Source organism: Pecten maximus, chromosome 18, assembly GCF_902652985.1.
Source record: "Pecten maximus chromosome 18, xPecMax1.1, whole genome shotgun sequence".
NCBI classification, from domain to species: Eukaryota; Metazoa; Mollusca; class Bivalvia; order Pectinida; family Pectinidae; genus Pecten; species Pecten maximus.
In genome coordinates this window covers 4,459,978-4,482,091 of record NC_047032.1, presented here as the reverse complement: position 1 = coordinate 4,482,091, position 22,114 = coordinate 4,459,978, and the positions used below count along the sequence as shown (strand labels likewise).

At 36.9% G+C, this 22,114-nt stretch overlaps 2 protein-coding genes across 2 annotated transcripts; one reads left to right on the top strand and one right to left on the bottom strand.

Annotated features, from left to right (window-relative positions):
• Positions 1–1,929: 1,929 nt before the first annotated feature.
• On the top strand, positions 1,930–7,716 carry LOC117316964. Its single transcript, XM_033871742.1, has 2 exons — positions 1,930–2,418; positions 2,677–7,716. Exon 2 carries the CDS (start codon positions 3,256–3,258, stop codon positions 7,714–7,716), a length of 4,461 nt encoding a protein of 1,486 aa, XP_033727633.1. The 5' UTR covers positions 1,930–2,418; positions 2,677–3,255.
• A 551-nt stretch (positions 7,717–8,267) lies between these two features.
• On the bottom strand, positions 8,268–19,223 carry LOC117316963. Its single transcript, XM_033871741.1, has 6 exons — positions 19,063–19,223; positions 18,772–18,952; positions 16,469–16,535; positions 12,224–12,301; positions 11,628–11,742; positions 8,268–8,337 (listed from the first exon to the last, which is right to left on the bottom strand). The coding sequence occupies exons 1-6, from the start codon at positions 19,221–19,223 to the stop codon at positions 8,268–8,270; spliced, it is 672 nt and encodes a 223-aa protein (XP_033727632.1).
• Positions 19,224–22,114: the final 2,891 nt, after the last annotated feature.

Genomic DNA, 22,114 nt, shown 5'->3' with positions numbered 1-22,114 from the left:
ACTTATATTGACGTTTACAAAACCGCCCCCTATGTTTTATGTTGAGTAACTTACTTATATTGTCGTTTATATAACTGTCCCCTATGTTTTATGTTGAGTAACTTACCTATATTGACGTTTATATAACCGTCCCCTATGTTTTATGTTGAGTAACTTACTTATATTGACGTTTATATAACCGTCCCCTGTTTTATGTTGAGTAACTTACTTATATTGACGTTTATATAACCGTCCCCTGTTTTATGTTGAGTAATTTACTTATATTGACGTTTACAAAACCGCCCCCTATGTTTTATGTTGAGTAACTTACTTATATTGACGTTTATACAACCGTCCCCTATGTTTTATGTTGAGTAACTTACTTATATTGATGTTTACATAACCGTCCCCTATGTTTTATGTTGAGTAACTTACTTATATTGACGTTTACATAACCGTCCCCTATGTTTTCTGTTGAGTAACTTACCTATATTGACGTTTATATAACCGTCCCCTATGTTTTATGTTGAGTAACTTACTTATATTGACGTTTACATAACCGTCCCCTGTTTTATGTTAAAAGTAACTTACCTAAATTGACGTTTATATAACCGTCCCCTATGTTTTATGTTGAGTAACTTACCTATATTGACGTTAACATAACCGTCCCCTGTTTTATGTTAAGTAACTTACCTATATTGACGTTTATATAACCGTCCCCTATGTTTGATGTTGAGTAACTTACTTATATTGACGTTTATATAACCGTCCCCTATGTTTTATGTTAAGTAACTTACCTATATTGACGTTTATATAACCGTCCCCTATGTTTTATGTTGAGTAACTTACTTATATTGACGTTTATATAACTGTCCCCTATGTTTTATGTTGAGTAACTTACCTATATTGACGTTTACATAACCGTCCCCTATGTTTTATGTTGAGTAACTTATATTGACGTTAATATACCCCCCCTATGTTTTATGTTGAGTAACTTATATTGACATTTATATAACCGTCCCCTATGTTTTATGTTGAGTAACTTACTTATATTGACGTTTATATAACCGTCCCCTGTTTTATGTTGAGTAACTTACTTATATTGTCGTTTATATAACTGTCCCCTATGTTTTATGTTAAGTAACTTACCTATATTGACGTTTATATAACCGCCCCCTATGTTTTATGTTGAGTAACTTGCTTATATTGACGTTTATATAACCGTCCCCTGTTTTATGTTGAGTAACTTACTTATATTGACGTTTATATAACCGTCCCCTGTTTTATGTTGAGTAACTGACTTATATTGACGTTTACAAAACCGCCCCCTATGTTTTATGTTGAGTAACTTACTTATATTGACGTTTATACAACCGCCCCCTATGTTTTATGTTGAGTAACTTACTTATATTGACGTTTATATAACCGTCCCCTGTTTTATGTTGAGTAACTTACTTATATTGACGTTTACAAAACCGCCCCCTATGTTTTATGTTGAGTAACTTACTTATATTGTCGTTTATATAACTGTCCCCTATGTTTTATGTTGAGTAACTTACCTATATTGACGTTTATATAACCGTCCCCTATGTTTTATGTTGAGTAACTTACTTATATTGACGTTTATATAACCGTCCCCTGTTTTATGTTGAGTAACTTACTTATATTGTCGTTTATATAACTGTCCCCTATGTTTTATGTTAAGTAACTTACCTATATTGACGTTTATATAACTGCCCCCTATGTTTTATGTTGAGTAACTTGCTTATATTGACGTTTATATAACCGTCCCCTGTTTTATGTTGAGTAACTTACTTATATTGACGTTTATATAACCGTCCCCTGTTTTATGTTGAGTAACTTACTTATATTGACGTTTACAAAACCGCCCCCTATGTTTTATGTTGAGTAACTTACTTATATTGACGTTTATACTGTCAAAAAGTTATGTTGTACTCTGCAAAATATTTGCCAGTTATCCAGTACTATGGAGTGGTAAGGTATAGTGTCCTATACAGTGATCAGGGAATACACCTGTACTGTAGAGGGTACCTGAGTTCACTGAATAGAAAGTGCTGAGTCAGGGTCACTGAGGCGTAACCAAATCATGCAACACAGGTAAGTGCTACCTGTGTGTGCGGCCATTTCAACCCCAGACCTGGACCTGGAAGGTTCACGGATGTCAGAGGCTGTGTGCCAGGGGAGAAATGCCTAAGCTGTGTGCTTGGTAATGAAATGTTACCAGGGCTGTGTGCCCAAAGTTATTATCCAAGTTAGAGATAGTTGAAGCCACTACATGTAAGCTGTGTGCTAGTTTGGGCAAAACTTTGCTACTTGGAGAAGCTGTGTGCTATGTCCACCTCAATGGAGTGTGGGAGTCCTGGAATGAAACAGGAGAGTGAGCTGTGTGCTCAGAAATGCTAAAGAGAGACGCCAACAGTAAGTACATATTTATGTCATTAATGTAAGGTTGGTAAAAATGTTTAGCATGCAAAATATAGGGTGTAATATTATAGGTCATTGTTGTAGAATAATTTCCTAACAGAATGTAAAGAAATAGGAAATAGAGAGAAAAGTAATAGGAGATAGTGAGAAAGAGAATTATTAAATGTCATTGTAAGTAAAATACAAATATAATACAAATGTGCAAGTGCTATAAACCCATGAACTTAGAACATTGACTCTGTAACCTTGTAGGTGACCTTGGGACAGGGAGCCATTAGCCATAGAAAGGTCTATGTGCCAGACCATAGTGGGAGCAGCAGAATCCCTGGTCTATTTATGTGAAACCAGAAAGGAGATATTTGTGCTGGACTAGTACAGTGCCTACGGAGGGTATACATATATATACCGATTATGAAATAGTTAAACAACATCGGAGTGAAGAGAACTTTGGGAACCAACCACAGTGATGAACTATATATATTTGGGGTCTGGAGAGACAATGGGTTTCAGAGACGGGTTTTGTTTTGTGTTGCACATTATTAATTAATTGTAGAGAATGAGTGGGAGTGTGTAAGGGTGTTTTGTATGGTGTAAATATTGTTTTCCTATGATTTTGTAAATATGTTCAAGTGAATACATATGTTAATGTAATTTATGTTGTTGTCTCATCTGTTTGCAAATAATTAGGCTAAGCCTATACCCACAATTCTTGACATCTGGTGGCAGCGGTGGGATAGGCCTTGTAATTAAATCTATTGCAAAATTCAAAAAGCTGTAATTACTGCAGACAGGTATTTCAACATTAAGGCTAAATTATACATACACATCATTATGGATGTTATAGAATTGGCAAAGTTGGTTGAGATAGGAAAGAGTTTAGGATTAGCAGGTGAAGATTTGCAGGTATATGTAGATAAGAAAGAGAAAGAAAAGCTTGAGAGAGATGAACGAGCTGAGGCCAGAGATATGAAGTATAAGATGGATGGGTTACAGATGGAGTTAGAGATTGAAAGATTGCGAAGGGAGGAGGGTTTAAGGAACCCAGTTGAGCAGGTAGGGAGCTCAAAGGCTAGAATTCCAAAGTTACCTCCCTTTGACGACACAAAAGATAACATTGATGCATATTTACAACGGTTCGAGAGATTTGCGGGAGCAGTTAAGTGGGACAGACAGGATTGGGCCATACATCTTAGTGCACTTCTTAAAGGTAAGGCGTTAGAGGTATACTCTCGGTTATCAGGTGAGGAAGCTGGGTTGTATGAAAACCTTAAGAATGCTCTACTTAAGAGATTTCAGATGTCGGAGGAAGGGTTTCGGCAAAAATTTCGTACCTGTAAGCCTGAGGTAGGTGAAACATCTGCTCAATTTGTAGTCAGAATAGGTAACTATTTGGACAGATGGATAGACATGTCCAATACTGACCATACGTTTGAAACTCTGAGAGATTTACTGTTACAGGAGCAATTTGTAAATGCTAGTCATAAAAATTTAGCTCTATTTCTGAAGGAAAGGAATCCAAAGGATTCTACAGAGATGGCAAAACTGGCGGACAAATATCTAGAAGCGCATAATGGAGTGGACTTAGCATCATTTGGTAAGCCCAAAGGAAGTAAAGCTCCATATCGAGAAGGAAATCATAATGCAGTTCCAAGCTTCAGTGATTCTGAAAAGGAAGCATTCAAAAAAGAGCGAAGGTGCTATTCATGTGGAGGTAAGGGTCACATAGCTAGGGAATGTAAATCCAAACGTGCACAGACCACAGCTGCTATGATAGAGCAGGCTAGTGAAAACCAATCTGGGTGTAGTTGTTCTCATACAAAAGATTCAGAGGAAAGAAAGCAAGGTAAGCAGAAAGGGGGAAAACACTATCAGAAATCAAGGGAGACGGCTGCTGCTTGTTCAGTACCATTACCTAGTGACTTATTTGAGTGTTGTACCCAGGAGTCTGAAGTAGTCCTAAAGTGTGGTCATCATTTACCCATCGTTAGCGCTGCCTGTGGCAACTCTAGAGTGAAGTTAAATGTTAATAACGGGTTACCTGTAACTATTGGATATATTGGAGAAGTGGAAGTGTCAGTTCTTAGAGATACGGGATGTAGTGGCATTGTGGTGAAACGAAATTTGGTAAGTGAACAACAGTTAACATCAAAGGTCGTGACCTGTGTACTTATAGATGGAACGGTGAGAAAAGTGCCAATGGCAAAGATCGTGGTAGACACACCATATTTTAAAGGGGAAACTGATGCGCTGTGTTTTGAAAACCCAATATATGATCTAATAATAGGAAATATTCCTGGGGTGAGAGAACCTGAGCACCAGATGGAGACCCCCAACACAGAAGCAAATAAGTGGGAGGAGAGGAAAACGGAGGTCAAGCAGGATAGTACAATATTAGTGCAAGCTGTGGAAACTAGAGCTCAAATAAAGAAGGTAGGGATAAAACCAACAGCACTCAAAGTACCTTGTGTTAGTGGAACAGACATTGGGAAAGAGGAATTTAAGAAAATTCAAAACGAGGACGATTCCTTACAGCACCTGAAGGATTTTGCTAGAAAAGGGGGTAAGAGGAAAATAGGGAAATACAATTATGCTTGGTTTGTTGTAGAGAGGGATCTCTTAAAACGGAAATTCCAGTCCGAGAAAACAGATCATGGTAAGATTATAACCCAGTTAGTGGTGCCTAAGAAACTTAGACAATCAGTGATGGAAATTGGTCATAGATCCACATTGGCAGGTCACTTAGGAGCTAAAAAGACAACAGAAAAGATCTTAACACAGTTTTATTGGCCAGGATTTCACCAGGATGTGAAACTATTCTGCAGATCCTGCGACGTATGCCAGAAGACATTTCCGAAGGGTAGGGTGACTAGAGTACCTATGACAGCTATGCCGTTGATTGACGAACCATTTCGTAGAGTGGCGGTGGATATTGTGGGCCCTATTCATCCAATGACAGAACGGAAACATAGATTCATTCTTACACTGGTGGATTTTGCGACCCGATATCCGGAAGCTGTACCATTGCAGACTATTGATACCGAACAGGTGGCTGAAGCTTTAGTTCAGATATTTTCTCGAGTTGGTGTTCCTCATGAGATACTATCAGATCAGGGATCTCAATTTACCTCTGGTGTGATGAAGGAAGTTGGAAGACTTTTGTCCATGAAGCAAATAACAACTACTCCTTACCACCCTCAGTGTAATGGACTTGTGGAGCGCTTCAACGGTACCTTGAAGTCTATGTTGAAGAAAATCTGTGTAGAGAAACCAAATGATTGGGACAGATACCTGGGAGCAGTTCTTTTCGCGTACAGGGAAGCCCCTCAGGATAGTATGGGTTTCTCTCCCTTTGAACTATTATATGGACGGACAGTCAGAGGTCCAATGTCTATACTGCGTGAACTGTGGACAAAGGAGGTAGAACCACCAGAAGTACAGACAACATATCAATATGTGCTAAATCTACGGAACATTCTAGAGGAAACCTGTGACATAGCCCAGAAAGAACTGAGAAAATCTCAAGTACGACACAAACACCACTTTGACAGAAAAGCAAGGGACAGAGGATTTAAAGAAAGAGATCAAGTACTGATTCTGTTACCTACAGACAACAATAAGTTGTTGATGCAGTGGAAGGGTCCTTTTGAGGTCAAGGAGGCTATTGGACAGAACAACTATCGTATACAGATAAAAGGTAAGGTGAAGGTCTACCATGCCAACATGCTGAAAAAATACTTAACAGATGTCGGGGAGGTAAGAAAACCAGTTGGTTGTATGGAGATAGTCGGAGCAGCTGTCATTTCAGAAGACGAGGATGAGGATGTCGCCTTGACAAATGAATCCGAGATACCATTACCAGGATTACAAGCAAAAGAGAGTATCAGTGATGTTAAGGTTGCCCAAGACCTAGATGACAAACAACAGAGTGAGGTAAGATATATTCTTCAGGAACACTCAAAGGTGTTAACAGACCTACCAGGAAACTGTAAGATAGGGGAACATGTTATCAAGTTGACAACCGATGAGCCAATCAGATCCAAGCCGTATCCAGTTCCGCATGCGATGAGGGAGACGGTAAGTAAAGAAGTCAAAACAATGTTGGAGATGGGAGTCATTGAGCCGTCGACGTCGCCCTATGCATCGTCCGTCGTGTTGGTCAAGAAACCTGACAATACTAATAGGTTTTGTATAGATTACAGACGCCTTAATACAGTAACTGTTTTTGATGCAGAGCCTATGCCTGACCCAGAGGAAATTTTCTCAAAAATCTCCATGAGCAAGTTCTTTACGAAAATTGATCTTAGCAAGGGTTATTGGCAGATCAAGGTGAAACCAGAATGCAAGAAATACACAGCTTTTCTTACACCAGATGGCTTGTATCAATTCTCCGTTATGCCCTTTGGGTTGGTAAATGCCCCAGCAACATTCAATCGTATGATGAGAATTCTTCTACGAGGTATGAAAGACATTGACAGTTTTTTAGATGATATCTTAATTCATACAGAAACCTGGGAAGAACATCTGGACAGATTAAGGGAGCTATTTGAGCGATTGTCTAGAGCGGGACTGACAGCTAGACCATCTAAGTGTATGGTTGGATTCCACAACTTGGATTTTCTAGGACATTGTGTGGGAAATGGTGAGCTACGTCCAAATCCAGATAAGGTTAAGGCAGTGCAGGAGGCGCCAATACCAAATACCAAGAAACAGGTGAGGTCATTTTTGGGGCTAGTCGGTTATTATCGCCGGTTTGTTCCCAACTTTTCGACTATAGCTTTACCACTTACAGATTTGACAAGGAAGGGACAGCCCAACCAAGTAGTATGGAAAAGTGAGCACGAGAAGGCCTTCCAATCATTGAAGTCTGTGTTGATAAAAGCACCTGTGTTACACCTGCCTGACTGTCAGAAGATCTTTATACTGAGAACAGATGCGTCAAATGTAGGGCTTGGAGCAGTCCTAATACAGGAATGGGAAACAGAAAGTTATCCAGTTGCTTATGCAAGCAAAAAGTTGCTGCCAAGACAACAGGCATATTCTGTGATAGAGCGGGAATGCTTAGCCATTGTGTGGGCTGTTCAAAAGTTTCACCCATATCTGTACGGACGTACATTTGTGTTGCAGACAGACCACCAGCCACTGGTGTTTATGAACAAAGCAAAACTACTGAATTCAAGGATCATGCGTTGGACCTTGTTATTACAGGACTACCAATTCAGGATTGAGGCTATCTACGGTAGAGATAATGTAGGTGCAGACTACCTAAGTCGACTGCCAGAGGTAGGTCAGTAAATTAGATATCAGATCTACAGAAACAGGGAAGGTGAGTAGTAGACAATCATCACTGTATATATATGAGATTGTTTCCCAGTTAACTTTTTAGTATTATGGATTAAAAAGTAAGTATTTTTATCCTAAGTTGGGGGGTGTCAAAAAGTTATGCTGTACTCTGCAAAATATTTGCCAGTTATCCAGTACTATGGAGTGGTAAGGTATAGTGTCCTATACAGTGATCAGGGAATACACCTGTACTGTAGAGGGTACCTGAATTCACTGAATAGAAAGTGCTGAGTCAGGGTCACTGAGGCGTAACCAAATCATGCAATACTGGTAAGTGCTACCTGTGTGTGCGGCCATTTCAACCCCGGACCTGGACCTAGAAGGTTCATTGATGTCAGAGGATGTGTGCCAGGGGAGAAATGCATAAGCTGTGTGTTTGGTAATGAAATATTACCAGGGCTGTGTGCCCAAAGTTATTATCCAAGTTAGAGATAGTTTGAAGCCAATACATGTAAGCTGTGTGCTAGTTTGGGCAAAACTTTGCTACATGGAGACGCTGTGTGCTATGTCAACCTCAATGGAGTGTGGGAGTCCTGGAATGAAACAGGAGAGTGAGCTGTGCGCTCAGACATGCTAAAGAGAGACACCAACAGTAAGAATATATGTATGTCATTAATGTAAGGTTGGTAAAAATGTTTAGCATGAAAAATATAGGGTGTAATATTATAGGTCATTGTTGTAAAATAATTTCCTAACAGAATGTAAAGAAATAGGAAATAGAGAGAAAAGTAATAGGAGACAGTGAGAAAGAGAATTATTAAATGTCATTGTAAGTAAAATACAAGTATAATACAAATGTGCAAGTATAAACCCATGAACTCTGTAAAATTGTAGGTGACCTTGGGACAGGGAGCCATTAGCCATATAAAGGTCTTTGTGCCAGACCATAGTGGGAGCAGCAGAATCCCTGTATATATATGTGAAACCAGAAGGGAAACATTTGTGCTGGACTAGTACAGTGCCTAAGGAGGGTATACATATATATACCGATTATGAAATAGTTAAACAACATCGGAGTGAAGAGAACTTTGGGAACCAACCACAGTGATGAACTATATATATTTGGGGTCTGGAGAGACAATGGGTTTCAGAGACGGGTTTTGTTTTGTGTTGCACATTATTAATTAATTGTAGAGAATGAGTGGAAGATGTGTAAGGGTGTTTTGTATGGTGTAAATATTGTTTTCCTATGATTTTGTAAATATGTTCAAGTGAATACATATGTTAATGTAATTTATGTTGTTGTCTCATCTGTTTGCAAATAATTAGGCTAAGCCTATACCCACAATTCTTGACATATACAACCGCCCCCTATGTTTTATGTTGAGTAACTTACTTATATTGACGTTTATATAACCGTCCCCTGTTTTATGTTGAGTAACTTACTTATATTGACGTTTACAAAACCGCCCCCTATGTTTTATGTTGAGTAACTTACTTATATTGTCGTTTATATAACTGTCCCCTATGTTTTATGTTGAGTAACTTACCTATATTGACGTTTATATAACCGTCCCCTATGTTTTATGTTGAGTAACTTACTTATATTGACGTTTATATAACCGTCCCCTGTTTTATGTTGAGTAACTTACTTATATTGACGTTTATATAACCGTCCCCTGTTTTATGTTGAGTAACTTACTTATATTGACGTTTACAAAACCGCCCCCTATGTTTTATGTTGAGTAACTTACTTATATTGACGTTTATACAACCGTCCCCTATGTTTTATGTTGAGTAACTTACTTATATTGACGTTTATATAACCGTCCCCTATGTTTTATGTTGAGTAACTTACTTATGTTGACGTTTACATAACCGTCCCCTATGTTTTATGTTAAGTAACTTACTTATATTGACGTTTATATAACCGCCCCCTGTTTTATGTTGAGTAACTTACTTATATTGACGTTTATATAACCGTCCCCTATGTTTTATGTTGAGTAACTTATATTGACGTTAATATAACCGCCCCCTATGTATTGTTTTATGTTGAGTAACTTACTTATATTGACGTTTATATAACCGTCCCCTATGTTTTATGTTGAGTAACTTACCTATATTGACGTTAATATAATCGTCCCCTATGTTTTATGTTGAGTAACTTACTTATGTTGACGTTTATATAACCGTTCCCTATGTTTTATGTTGAGTAACGTACTTATATTGACGTTTATATAACCGTCCCCTATGTTTTATGTTGAGTAACTTACCTATATTGACGTTTATATAACCGTCCCCTATGTTTTATGTTGAGTAACTTACTTATATTGACGTTTATATAACCGTCCCCTATGTTTTATGTTGAGTAACTTACCTATATTGACGTTTATATAACCGTCCCCTATGTTTTATGTTGAGTAACTTACTTATATTGACGTTTATATAACTGTCCCTTAGGTTTTATGTTGAGTAACTTACTTATATTGATGTTTATATAACCGTCCCCTATGTTTTATGTTGAGTAACTTACTTATATTGACGTTTATATAACCGTCCCCTATGTTTTATGTTGAGTAACTTACTTATGTTGACGTTTATATAACCGTCCCCTATGTTTTATGTTGAGTAACTTACTTATATTGACGTTTATATAACCGTCCCCTATGTTTTATGTTAAGTAACTTACCTATATTGACGTTTACATAACCGTCCCCTATGTTTTATGTTGAGTAACTTACTTATATTGACGTTTATATAACCGTCCCCTATGTTTTATGTTGAGTAACTTACTTATATTGACGTTTACATAATCGTCCCCTGTTTTATGTTGAGTAACTTACTTATATTGACGTTTATATAACCGCCCCCTGTTTTATGTTGAGTAACTTACTTATATTGACGTTTATATAACCGTCCCCTATGTTTTATGTTAAGTAACTCACCTATATTGACGTTTACATAACCGTCCCCTATGTTTTATGCTGAGTAACTTACTTATATTGACGTTTATATAACCGTCCCCTATGTTTTATGTTGAGTAACTTACTTATATTGATGTTTATATAACCGTCCCCTATGTTTTATGTTGAGTAACTTACTTATATTGACGTTTATATAACCGCCCCCTGTTTTATGTTGAGTAACTTACTTATATTGACGTTTATATAACCGTCCCCTATGTTTTATGTTAAGTAACTTACCTATATTGACGTTTACATAACCGTCCCCTATGTTTAATGCTGAGTAACTTACTTATATTGACGTTTATATAACCGTCCCCTATGTTTTATGTTGAGTAACTTACTTATATTGACGTTTATATAACCGTCCCCTATGTTTTATATTGAGTAACTTACTTATATTGACGTTTATATAACCGTCCCCTATGTTTTATGTTGAGTAACTTACTTATATTGACGTTTATATAACCGTCCCCTGTTTTATGTTGAGTAACCTACTTATATTGACGTTTATATAACCGTCCCCTATGTTTTATGTTAAGTAACTTACCTATATTGACGTTTATATAACCGTCCCCTATGTTTTATGTTGAGTAACTTACTTATATTGACGTTTACATAACCGTCCCCTATGTTTTATGTTGAGTAACTTACTTATATTGACGTTTATATAACTGTCCCCTATGTTTTATGTTGAGTAACTTACCTATATTGACGTTTATATAACCGTCCCCTATGTTTTATGTTGAGTAACTTATATTGACGTTAATATAACCGCCCCCTATGTTTTATGTTGAGTAACTTACTTATATTGATGTTTATATAACCGTCCCCTGTTTTATGTTGAGTAACTTACTTATATTGACGTTTATATAACCGTCCCCTATGTTTTATGTTGAGTAACTTACCTATATTGACGTTTATATAACCGTCCCCTATGTTTTATGTTGAGTAACTTACCTATATGTCGTAGTTTTATTTGCCGCATTGTGTCGGTAGTCTGGACCCCAGTTTAGTTTAGACACCAGTTGATTGATTCCTTGGTTAACGCCATTGATGATCGCTTTGGTATTTCCTGGAAACAGAGTGTCTTGTCTTGATGTATTCTAACAGAAATCGTTCTAAATCTAAATATGATTTTTGTGATGCTTCATAATTTGTTCACCAGTTTATATTTTTTTTGCTTTTTTAAATTGATAAACTTAGTTGCAATCTTAGCTGATCACTTTATTTGTATTAAGGATTTTTGTGTTATAGAAATATCGTTTAACGAGTAACAGATAATATGTCTTTATCCCAAAGTCGTCATCCCTCTCGGTAATCATTATTGATGACGATATGCCTCTCGATGATCATTATTGATGACGATATACATCTCGATGATCATTATTGATGACGATATACCTCTCGATCATCATTATTGATGACGATATACCTCTCGATCATCATTATTGGTGACATCATTTAAATGTTATCAATTATCAAACGTCGATTTGATAGAGACATTGTTGCTTTAATTAGTGTGATTTTTATGTTTGATATATCGTCCTACGTACCTCTAGATTCTATGATGTCAATATCTCCAGATTTCGGCCAACCACCGTAATGGAAGTCTCGAGGCATCAACCATATAGCTGAAAGTAAGTATAAGTTAAACAGTTAGAAACAGCTACAAACCCATCTCAAGAGTACACCAATATCATCTAATCAAGCAGTACACCAATATCATCTAATCAAGCAGTACACCAATATCATCTAATCAAACAGTACACCAATATCATCTAATCAAACAGTACACCAATATCACCCAATCAAACATTACACCAATATAATCTAATCAAACAGTACACCAATACCACCCAAACAAACAGTACACCAATATGACCCAATCAAACAGTACACCAATATCACCCAATCAAACAGTACACCAATATCATCTAATCAAGCAGTACACCAATATCATCTAATCAAGCAGTACACCAATATCATCTAATCAAACAGTACACCAATATCATCTAATCAAGCAGTACACCAATATCATCTAATCAAGCAGTACACCAATATCATCTAATCAAACAGTACACCAATATCACCCAATCAAACAGTACACCAATATCACCCAATCAAATAGTACACCAATATCATCTAATCAAACAGTACACCAATATCACCCAATCAAACAGTACACCAATATCATATAATCAAACAGTACACCAATATCATATAATCAAACAGTTCACCAATATCATCTAATCAAACAGTACACCAATATCATCTAATCAAACAGTACACCAATATCACCCAATCAAGCATTACACCAATATCATCTAATCAAACAGTACACCAATACCACCCAAACAAACAGTACACCAATATGACCCAATCAAACAGTACACCAATATCACTCAATCAAACAGTACACCAATATCACCCAATCAAACAGTACACCAATATCACCCAATCAAACAGTACACCAATATCACCCAATCAAACAGTACACCAATATCACCCAATCAAACAGTACACCAATACCACCCAAACAAAGAGTACACCAATATCACCCAATCAAACAGTACACCAATATCACCCAATCAAACAGTACACCAATATCATATAATCAAACAGTACACCAATATCACCCAAACAAACAGTACACCAATATCACCCAATCAAACAGTACACCGATACCACCCAAACAAACAGTACACCAATAACACCCAATCAAACAGTACACCAATATCATCTAATCAAACAGTACACCAATATCATATAATCAAACAGTACACCAATATCACCCAATCAAACAGTACACCAATATCACCCAATCAAACAGTACACCAATATCACCTAATCAAACAGTACACCAATATCACCCAATCAAACAGTACACCAATATCACCCAATCAAACAGTACACCAATATCACCCAATCAAACAGTACACCAATATCACCCAATCAAACGGTACACCAATACCATCTAATCAAACAGTACACCAATATCATATAATCAAACAGTACACCAATATCACCCAATCAAACAGTACACCAATATCACCCAATCAAACGGTACACCAATATCATCTAATCAAACAGTACACCAATATCATATAATCAAATAGTACACCAATATCACCCAATCAAACAGTACACCAATATCACCCAATCAAACAGTACACCAATATCAACCAATCAAACAGTACACCAATATCATATAATCAAACAGTACACCAATATCATATAATCAAACAGTACACCAATATAACCCAATCAAATAGTACACCCAATATCATCTAATCAAACAGTACAACAATATCACCCAATCAAACAGTACACCAATATCATCTAATCAAACAGTACACCAATATCACCCAATCAAACAGTACACCAATATCACCCAATCAAACAGTACACCAACATCACCCAATCAAACAGTACACCAATATCACCCAATCAAACAGTACACCAATATCACCCAATCAATCAGTACACCAATATGACCCAATCAAACAGTACACCAATATCACCCAATCAAACAGTACACAAATATCACCCAATCAAACAGTACACCAATATCACCCAATCACTCAGTACACCAATATCACCCAATCAAACAGTACACCAATATCACCCAATCAAACAGTACACCAATATCATATAATCAAACAGTACACCAATATCATATAATCAAACAGTACACCAATATCACCCAATCAAACAGTACACCAATATCACCCAATCAAACAGTACACCAATATCATCTAATCAAACAGTACACCAATATCACCCAATCAAACAGTACACCAATATCACCCAATCAAACAGTACACCAATATCACCCAATCAAACAGTACACCAATATCACCCAATCAAACAGTACACCAATATCACCCAATCAAACGGTACACCAATATCATCTAATCAAACAGTACACCAATATCATATAATCAAACAGTACACCAATATCACCCAATCAAACAGTACACCAATATCACCCAATCAAACGGTACACCAATATCATCTAATCAAACAGTACACCAATATCATATAATCAAATAGTACACCAATATCACCCAATCAAACAGTACACCAATATCACCCAATCAAACAGTACACCAATATCAACCAATCAAACAGTACACCAATATCATATAATCAAACAGTACACCAATATCATATAATCAAACAGTACACCAATATAACCCAATCAAATAGTACACCAATATCATTTAATCAAACAGTACAACAATATCACCCAATCAAACAGTACACCAATATCATCTAATCAAACAGTACACCAATATCACCCAATCAAACAGTACACCAATATCACCCAATCAAACAGTACACCAACATCACCCAATCAAACAGTACACCAATATCACCCAATCAAACAGTACACCAATATCACCCAATCAATCAGTACACCAATATGACCCAATCAAACAGTACACCAATATCACCCAATCAAACAGTACACAAATATCACCCAATCAAACAGTACACCAATATCACCCAATCACTCAGTACACCAATATCACCCAATCAAACAGTACACCAATATCACCCAATCAAACAGTACATTATTTTCTTTGTGGGGTAGATAATAATAACGCTGACAGCGCACTGTCTAATTTGTAAAATTACTGTTATGCGCTTCACATTGCATAATATACAAATACATTCTATTTCACTCTGGTAGGGAGTGAGAAGTGTCTGTAAATTCTCCGGAGCTGTTCCAGTGTTTGCCTTGTATGTGTACATCAAAATCTTGTACTGTGACCTGCAACGCACAGGTAGTCAATGTAATGAACAAAGCACTGGTGTGATGTGCTCCCTCTTTCGACTGTGGTAAATCAGGCGTGCTGCAGTGTGTTGGAGCCTCTGAAGGCGGCTAGTCAGTGCTTCAGATGCACCAAAGTGTAAAGCATTACCATAGTCTAATCGAGAATTAACATAATGTAATGGTGAACTGTCCATTACACATTATGTTTCTGATTTAATAATAACAGGAATTTTGATAGTGTTTACCTGTTTAGAGAGATATCATAGTGTACACCAAGGTTCCTCACAGCTTGGACTGCTACGATATGTATGGCACCAACCTTTAGCTGGATACCTTAAATTAGTTTGCTGACACTTATGAGATAAGAATTGGAATTCTTTTCCCTCCGAAATACGGTATATCTGTTTCCGTTTATAGTTCTTTCTGTTCTGATTTAACAAACACAAATAATTACGTCATCAGTTATGTTCTTGAACTTCGCAGGTTGATTAAGGAAAATAAAGCAATAACTGTTTTTAAATAAATAACCTGGCCATATCCAATCTCCTTTGGGTATTTTGGCGCGAACATTCACGCGCCCGTAGGTGAAGGCGAAGTTGGTGGTGATCTTGCCGGACAGGACAGGTGGTAGAATTTCGCCATGACCACTCGCCGTCTTGTGACATCCGTCATAGCCGGGGTAGGTACAGGTGTGCCATATACCTGCGGGCATTACGTCATTGCAGGTGAAGCAAATGTAACACAATTCAAAAACAGTACTGCTCATCCTGGAACCAATCGTGTTGAAATGTATAATTGAAATATCATAGAATGGTTTCCGAATGAACTATCAAAAAGAAATAAGACAACTCTCGCAGAAAGAATTAAAGGAATGTTAAGACTTCAACTGTTTTCATTTAAGTTGGATAATCCTTATCTTAAAATTAATGACGTCATGATGTCATAAAATCAACTTGTTTACTGGCATGTTATAAAAGGAATCGCAACATTTCGGAATATACTGGAGGATGAAACTTACTTCTTAAATCCATGACGCCATTGTAGAGCGTAGATTCGTCAAACTGTGCATGATCTACGGTAAATGTCTGTAAAGCAAACAATATGAAGTAATACATTTACATTGGAGCCTCACAAGTGTCGGAAGCTCCCCAACACGAGTCACTGTGTGTACAGAAGTGTGTCACTATCCTGCATTTTAACTACATATGTATTTAATGCGAAAATAAAAGTTTCATTAATAATGAATATACAAATAATTGTATGATTTTTAGAATCCAGAGTAGAATTGCTGTGTATGCCCATATTTGGTGACTTTTTTTTACCATGCACCACTTCTGTTTTCAATCCAATATGGCTGACATCAAAACATTCACTTCAAACACATACTCAACAATAGATCTACATGTATGTAAAAGTCCGCGATTTTACTTAAATGTATACAAAATATTTAATAGCATGTTACATCATTAACAGCATGGTGTGTATTTCAGTAATTAAGAGAAAGAAATATATTAAAACGGCATTCGAGACGATAGAGCCCATGCGGAGCTACATGGTCAGGCTACGTGTGTGGGATATACTGTGCAGGCTTACAATATATGTGGCATTTGTGGTCACGGTGACTGGTCATAGCGGTAACGTGTCACCAATTTCCAAATACCATTTTCTTTGACGAAAACGGCCAATAACCTTAAACACCATTGATAGTTTCTTGTTGTTATGTGCACGGGGTTGCTATTTTACTGTTGTAAGAGAGGTAACTGCTAAATTAAGGAAATCGAAAGTAGAATCAATTTGGTTGGCCGATTCTTGCACGACTTTGGAATGGGGTTGACGAAGTGACAGATAACTGCGACAGTATTCAGATGATATCAATATTTGTGGCTACATGTGGTTGGCAGTTGTTGCGTTTAAGATACTTACTATATATGTAACAAATAAACAGTTATATGACACGTATTTGTTTTGTCAAAAACGAGAATATACGTACAGGCGAGGCCTCCACCTCTCGATAATGACGGCACTTTACAACGATGTAAATGTACGCGAATTGTTTACTGCACAACACTCCTTTAACAATCAAACAGGTGATTCTGAGAAAGGAATTATTTTCAAACTTTTATGTATTACGACATAATACGGGTTTTTTAATCATTCGCGATTCGCGGCCCTAGTTGAATTACCGAAATGGCCGACACTTGATATGAAAACGATATTTTAACGAGAGAATTGACCCAACATAGTATTCTTTGGTGTTTATAGAGGTCATATATAAAATATGTTTGATTTTTATTTTAAAAGTGATTATCAAAAAACCCGATTCCCGACCTAATTTTCGATTGTGACGAACTACAGAAACGGAAAACTGAAATCCGGATTATATAAAATCGAATACAAAAATACTTATAAATATAATATTCACTTGATTTGATATTAAGATTTCTTGTTATTTATATTTGTATAATTGTAGAAATATTGTGTTTGATTCTCTACATAATATTCCTGTGGAAATTTGTGGTATTTCTTAAACCAATTTATTTTAACAATTTGTAAATTTTGAATTTTATCAAGACTTGAAATTCCCATATTTCAAACATGGAGTAATCAATAAATTTATAGATTGAAAATTGAAGTCAAGCCAATGAATTGATATATTCCTTAATTAAGTTTTCAATGCATCTGTACTGCAAAAATGTTTAGATGAATTTTTGTGTCACAAAATTACCATTATAATTCTAAAATTGAATTATTATATAAATATATGTCTGTCAACATCTACAAATGAGTGTAATCTATCGTAATAACAGTCATGCCAGTTGATAGCGATGCGTGTACCTATTGTCTACATCTAAAAATCACTAAATTGAATACAACCATCTTGCTTTCATCAATTTTACAAACAAAAGGAAAATATACCACATAATGAAATTGGCGATACTTGGTTCACAAAAGTTTATAATTTTACATTCGTAATGTCATTATGATATTACAATAATAATAATATGATAATCTAAACATTGATGAGGTAGCAAGAATTATGTACCCGAAATGGGTATTTATGCACATCAAAGTTCAACCAGATTATAAACTACAATTCGACATGTTCAAACATTTTTATGCTATGAGGCGGTTTGGTCAACACCATTCTCCTTGCAGAAGCAATTAGATCCTTGTATGGTATCGATTGATCTTGTTGTGAAGGTTCCCCAACCCAGTTGATTAAAAACGCAGTTCCTGACATCGTTTTTCTCTGAGTCAGTATACGCGTGATTTTATACTCCTTTCCTCATGACAAGATAGTTCAGAAGATGTCAATGTCACCATATAATCTTGGAGAGAAGGGTCCGACTCGCTATCCCCTATATTGTTATTTAGGGATTTGCCAGAGGCATCCTCACTGATATCCACAGGTTCAGTTTGTGTCCCCGTACCCACTTCCACTGTTCTAATAACACGGAGGTAATGGTTTGGTTGAGGAGCACGAGCATAAGCACGTTTTAATCTGTCGAGACGGACAGGTCGAGGAAGACATTGTTGAGTTCTTGGATCATTGAGAGTAACCACGTAATATCATATCCTTAATTGCATACACTCCTTTATAAAGATCCTCACCTTCTGATCTTTGCCTGATATTGATAAACATAGTAACCTTTTTGTAGAAAAAGTGGCTTGGTCTTCTCATTGGCCTTTAATGTCATAGCAGTTTGGGACTTCTTAACATGTTCACAAAGATGATCTCTGATGACGGACAGTCTGGTCTTTATACTGGCCATATACTATTCAAGATAAGGTGATCCATTGCTGTGCGTTAAACGTACTGAACACATGGGGAAATTGTGGTCGAAAAGCATACACAATTTTAAAGGGAGAATATCTGATGTAGAATTAACAGCATTGTTAATAGCAAAAACTACAGCTGGTAAAAGATCCTCCCGATTGTCCTTGGCATTGGTCGTATTGGAGTGAGCTTAGTTGCTAGGACAGCATGCGTTCTTTTCCATGTACCCAAACAATGAGGAATTTAGCTTGGTGTAAAGTTCTGTTGAAGATCGAGCATACTACATGTTGCTGCTGTACCTTTGGATTTGAATTATGTTCCCCGGTCTGAAATGAGCGTATCACAAACACCATATGTAGTGACAAGTTGGAAAATTGCCAAACCGATGGTCAGTGCATCTGACTCTGATATAGCAACTATGACGAGAAGCTTGGGAAACATATCTACCGCAGTAAAGATGCAAGATGTCCTTGATTTTGTCATAGGAAGAGTTCCATAAATGTCCATTTCTCATATTTGGAACGGTCGACTTGGCATCGTATAAGCCGTAATAACGTGAAGACATGATCCAAGTTTCCATTGCTGACATTGACGACAAGAAGGAACACAATTTATAACTGACATTTGAGGAAAGTAGTATGTTTCTCTGATCCTGTCAAGCATGTCATGAATTCCACTATGAGCTACAAGGACAGAGTAATGAGAAGCATGGAGTACTATAGTTATCAAGGTTTCTTGTACACAAATTTGATATTGATGCATGTCATTGGTACTTGAGACTTAGCGAGAATGAAACAGAATCAATAACTGAAAAATCTGAGGATTCCAGTAAAACGCGTCTCGCTGTCTTCTGAGAACCAGGGAGAGTTTTGGATTCTATATAGTCAATCAATGTCTTAAGATATGAATCCGTTCTTTGTATAGTTGATACACATGTAGATCTGTATTGAGATCGGGTAAAAGATGCTGACTATGATCAGAACATTTGTGTCCGTATACACTAAGAAGCAGAGGTATAGGCAAATCATCACAGTCGATATCAGTGGATATATCGAAGGGATCCCGAGAGGTACGCTTAGCTGATCACTTGAAGAGTTAGTTTTGTCAGATCTTGGGTCACAAGTATTGGGATCACTATCCTGTCCAATCACCAAAGTATCCTTAATTTGAAAAGGATTGTAAACATCACACTGAAAAAAATTGACTTCAACATAGGGATCATTATTGTCTTTTGCATCAGTTACATGCTCATTTAAAACCTTACTTGCCGCAACTATTTGTTTCCTGCGGAAGACGCGTTTTTGTTTTGTTTTTGTCCCAGAACACAGTCTTCGCCATCCGCACCATACTCTTCATCATAATCATTAATGCCAGAAAACATTTAGGGCTAAAACTCCTCATCCACATAAGGAAAGTTGACATCATTTCCATCTGGACTGTGATCCATTTCTCCGAAGTAAGGAAAAGGGTGATAGCGAGAAAGGGTATTAGAAACAACCATTCTGCTAAATGTTTGTATATAATTTCAGAGTTAAACTCCTGAAGGATGATGAGCCATCATTCATAGATAGCTACCACTAATGGTTATAATGCCTGATGGTCACATTCTACTACAAAATTACGGTCTCTAAGGTACGAGCTACAATCAATTACAGCATAGACCATGCCTAGTAGTTCTAGACTTGTTAGCCTGAAGCAACGCTGATGTTTGTTTGGTCATTTAGATCCAAAACTGACAAGACTGGGCTCATCTCCATGAATATAGTACAACATATAGCCAACTACTTTGCTAGAAGTGTCCATAGAAAGTCGGAATTGAATGTTAAAATTTTGAAGGTAATTCAAGGGGAAAGTACGGTCACAGAACTGTGGAATATACCTTTTGAACCAATTAAACAGTCCCATGGCTCTATCGAGTTCCTTTTGTGTCAGCGGTACATCAGAAGTACACATGTTATGCATCCAAACATACATTGGATTGATTAAGTTTGATTCCCGCACAAGAAAGTCTTGAAAACACTTCCTCAAGATCCTCATTGTGTCGTGAGCAAATGAGAACATGATCTACATAGTACAGTACTGATTTGAATGTGAAACCTTTTATGGTGCCCATCAATAACTTGAAACAAGCAGAAGGTCCATAGGTAACCTCGTGAATTTGTATGTCCCGTTATACATGTGTTAAATGCTGTGATAGAATCCGGATCAATGGCCATTTGAAAGAATCCTGAGCTAATATCGTTGGAACTGATGTAATTTGGAGTATAATTAGAGAAGGATTCCGTTAATTCCTGTATATTGGGTACTGAGTAATGACTGTAATTAGAAGTTCAGATACCGAAAATCTACATAGAAGCTGTATGACGATAGCAACTGGTCTCGATATAGAAACATCCTCTTTCTCACTTACATGATCAATGATTCCTTGTCTTGTGACTATTTAAAACATTCAATTCATTATCAGTATTCAAAACATGATATGAAATCTGAAAAGCACTTACCTAGACTTATGTACAGTATTGATAGACCACAAATAAACCTTTCTTACTAGCTTGTGTATCACCAGTACATATACCTTGCCATCCTAATCTTGTACCTTGAATCCAACAACATTACGTTTATATCATCACGCTCTTTCTCCAAGTGTCTTTGGATGCCGCTTCTATAGGCCAACAATGTTGATTTCATTGTAAAGCTGCCCTTCCGGTCACTCATTTCCATTTCTGCAGAAGAATATACCTCGAAGTTGTCCTGCATGCTCTGTAAGCGTTTGGTTGTAAGGTATTGTCGAAAAAGCTTCACAGCTGTATTGGTAGCTCATTTCGTGTTAGGAGCGTCGGCATTTTCAAGAATATCGTCTTCAGGCAGATTGGGGAAACGTTTGTT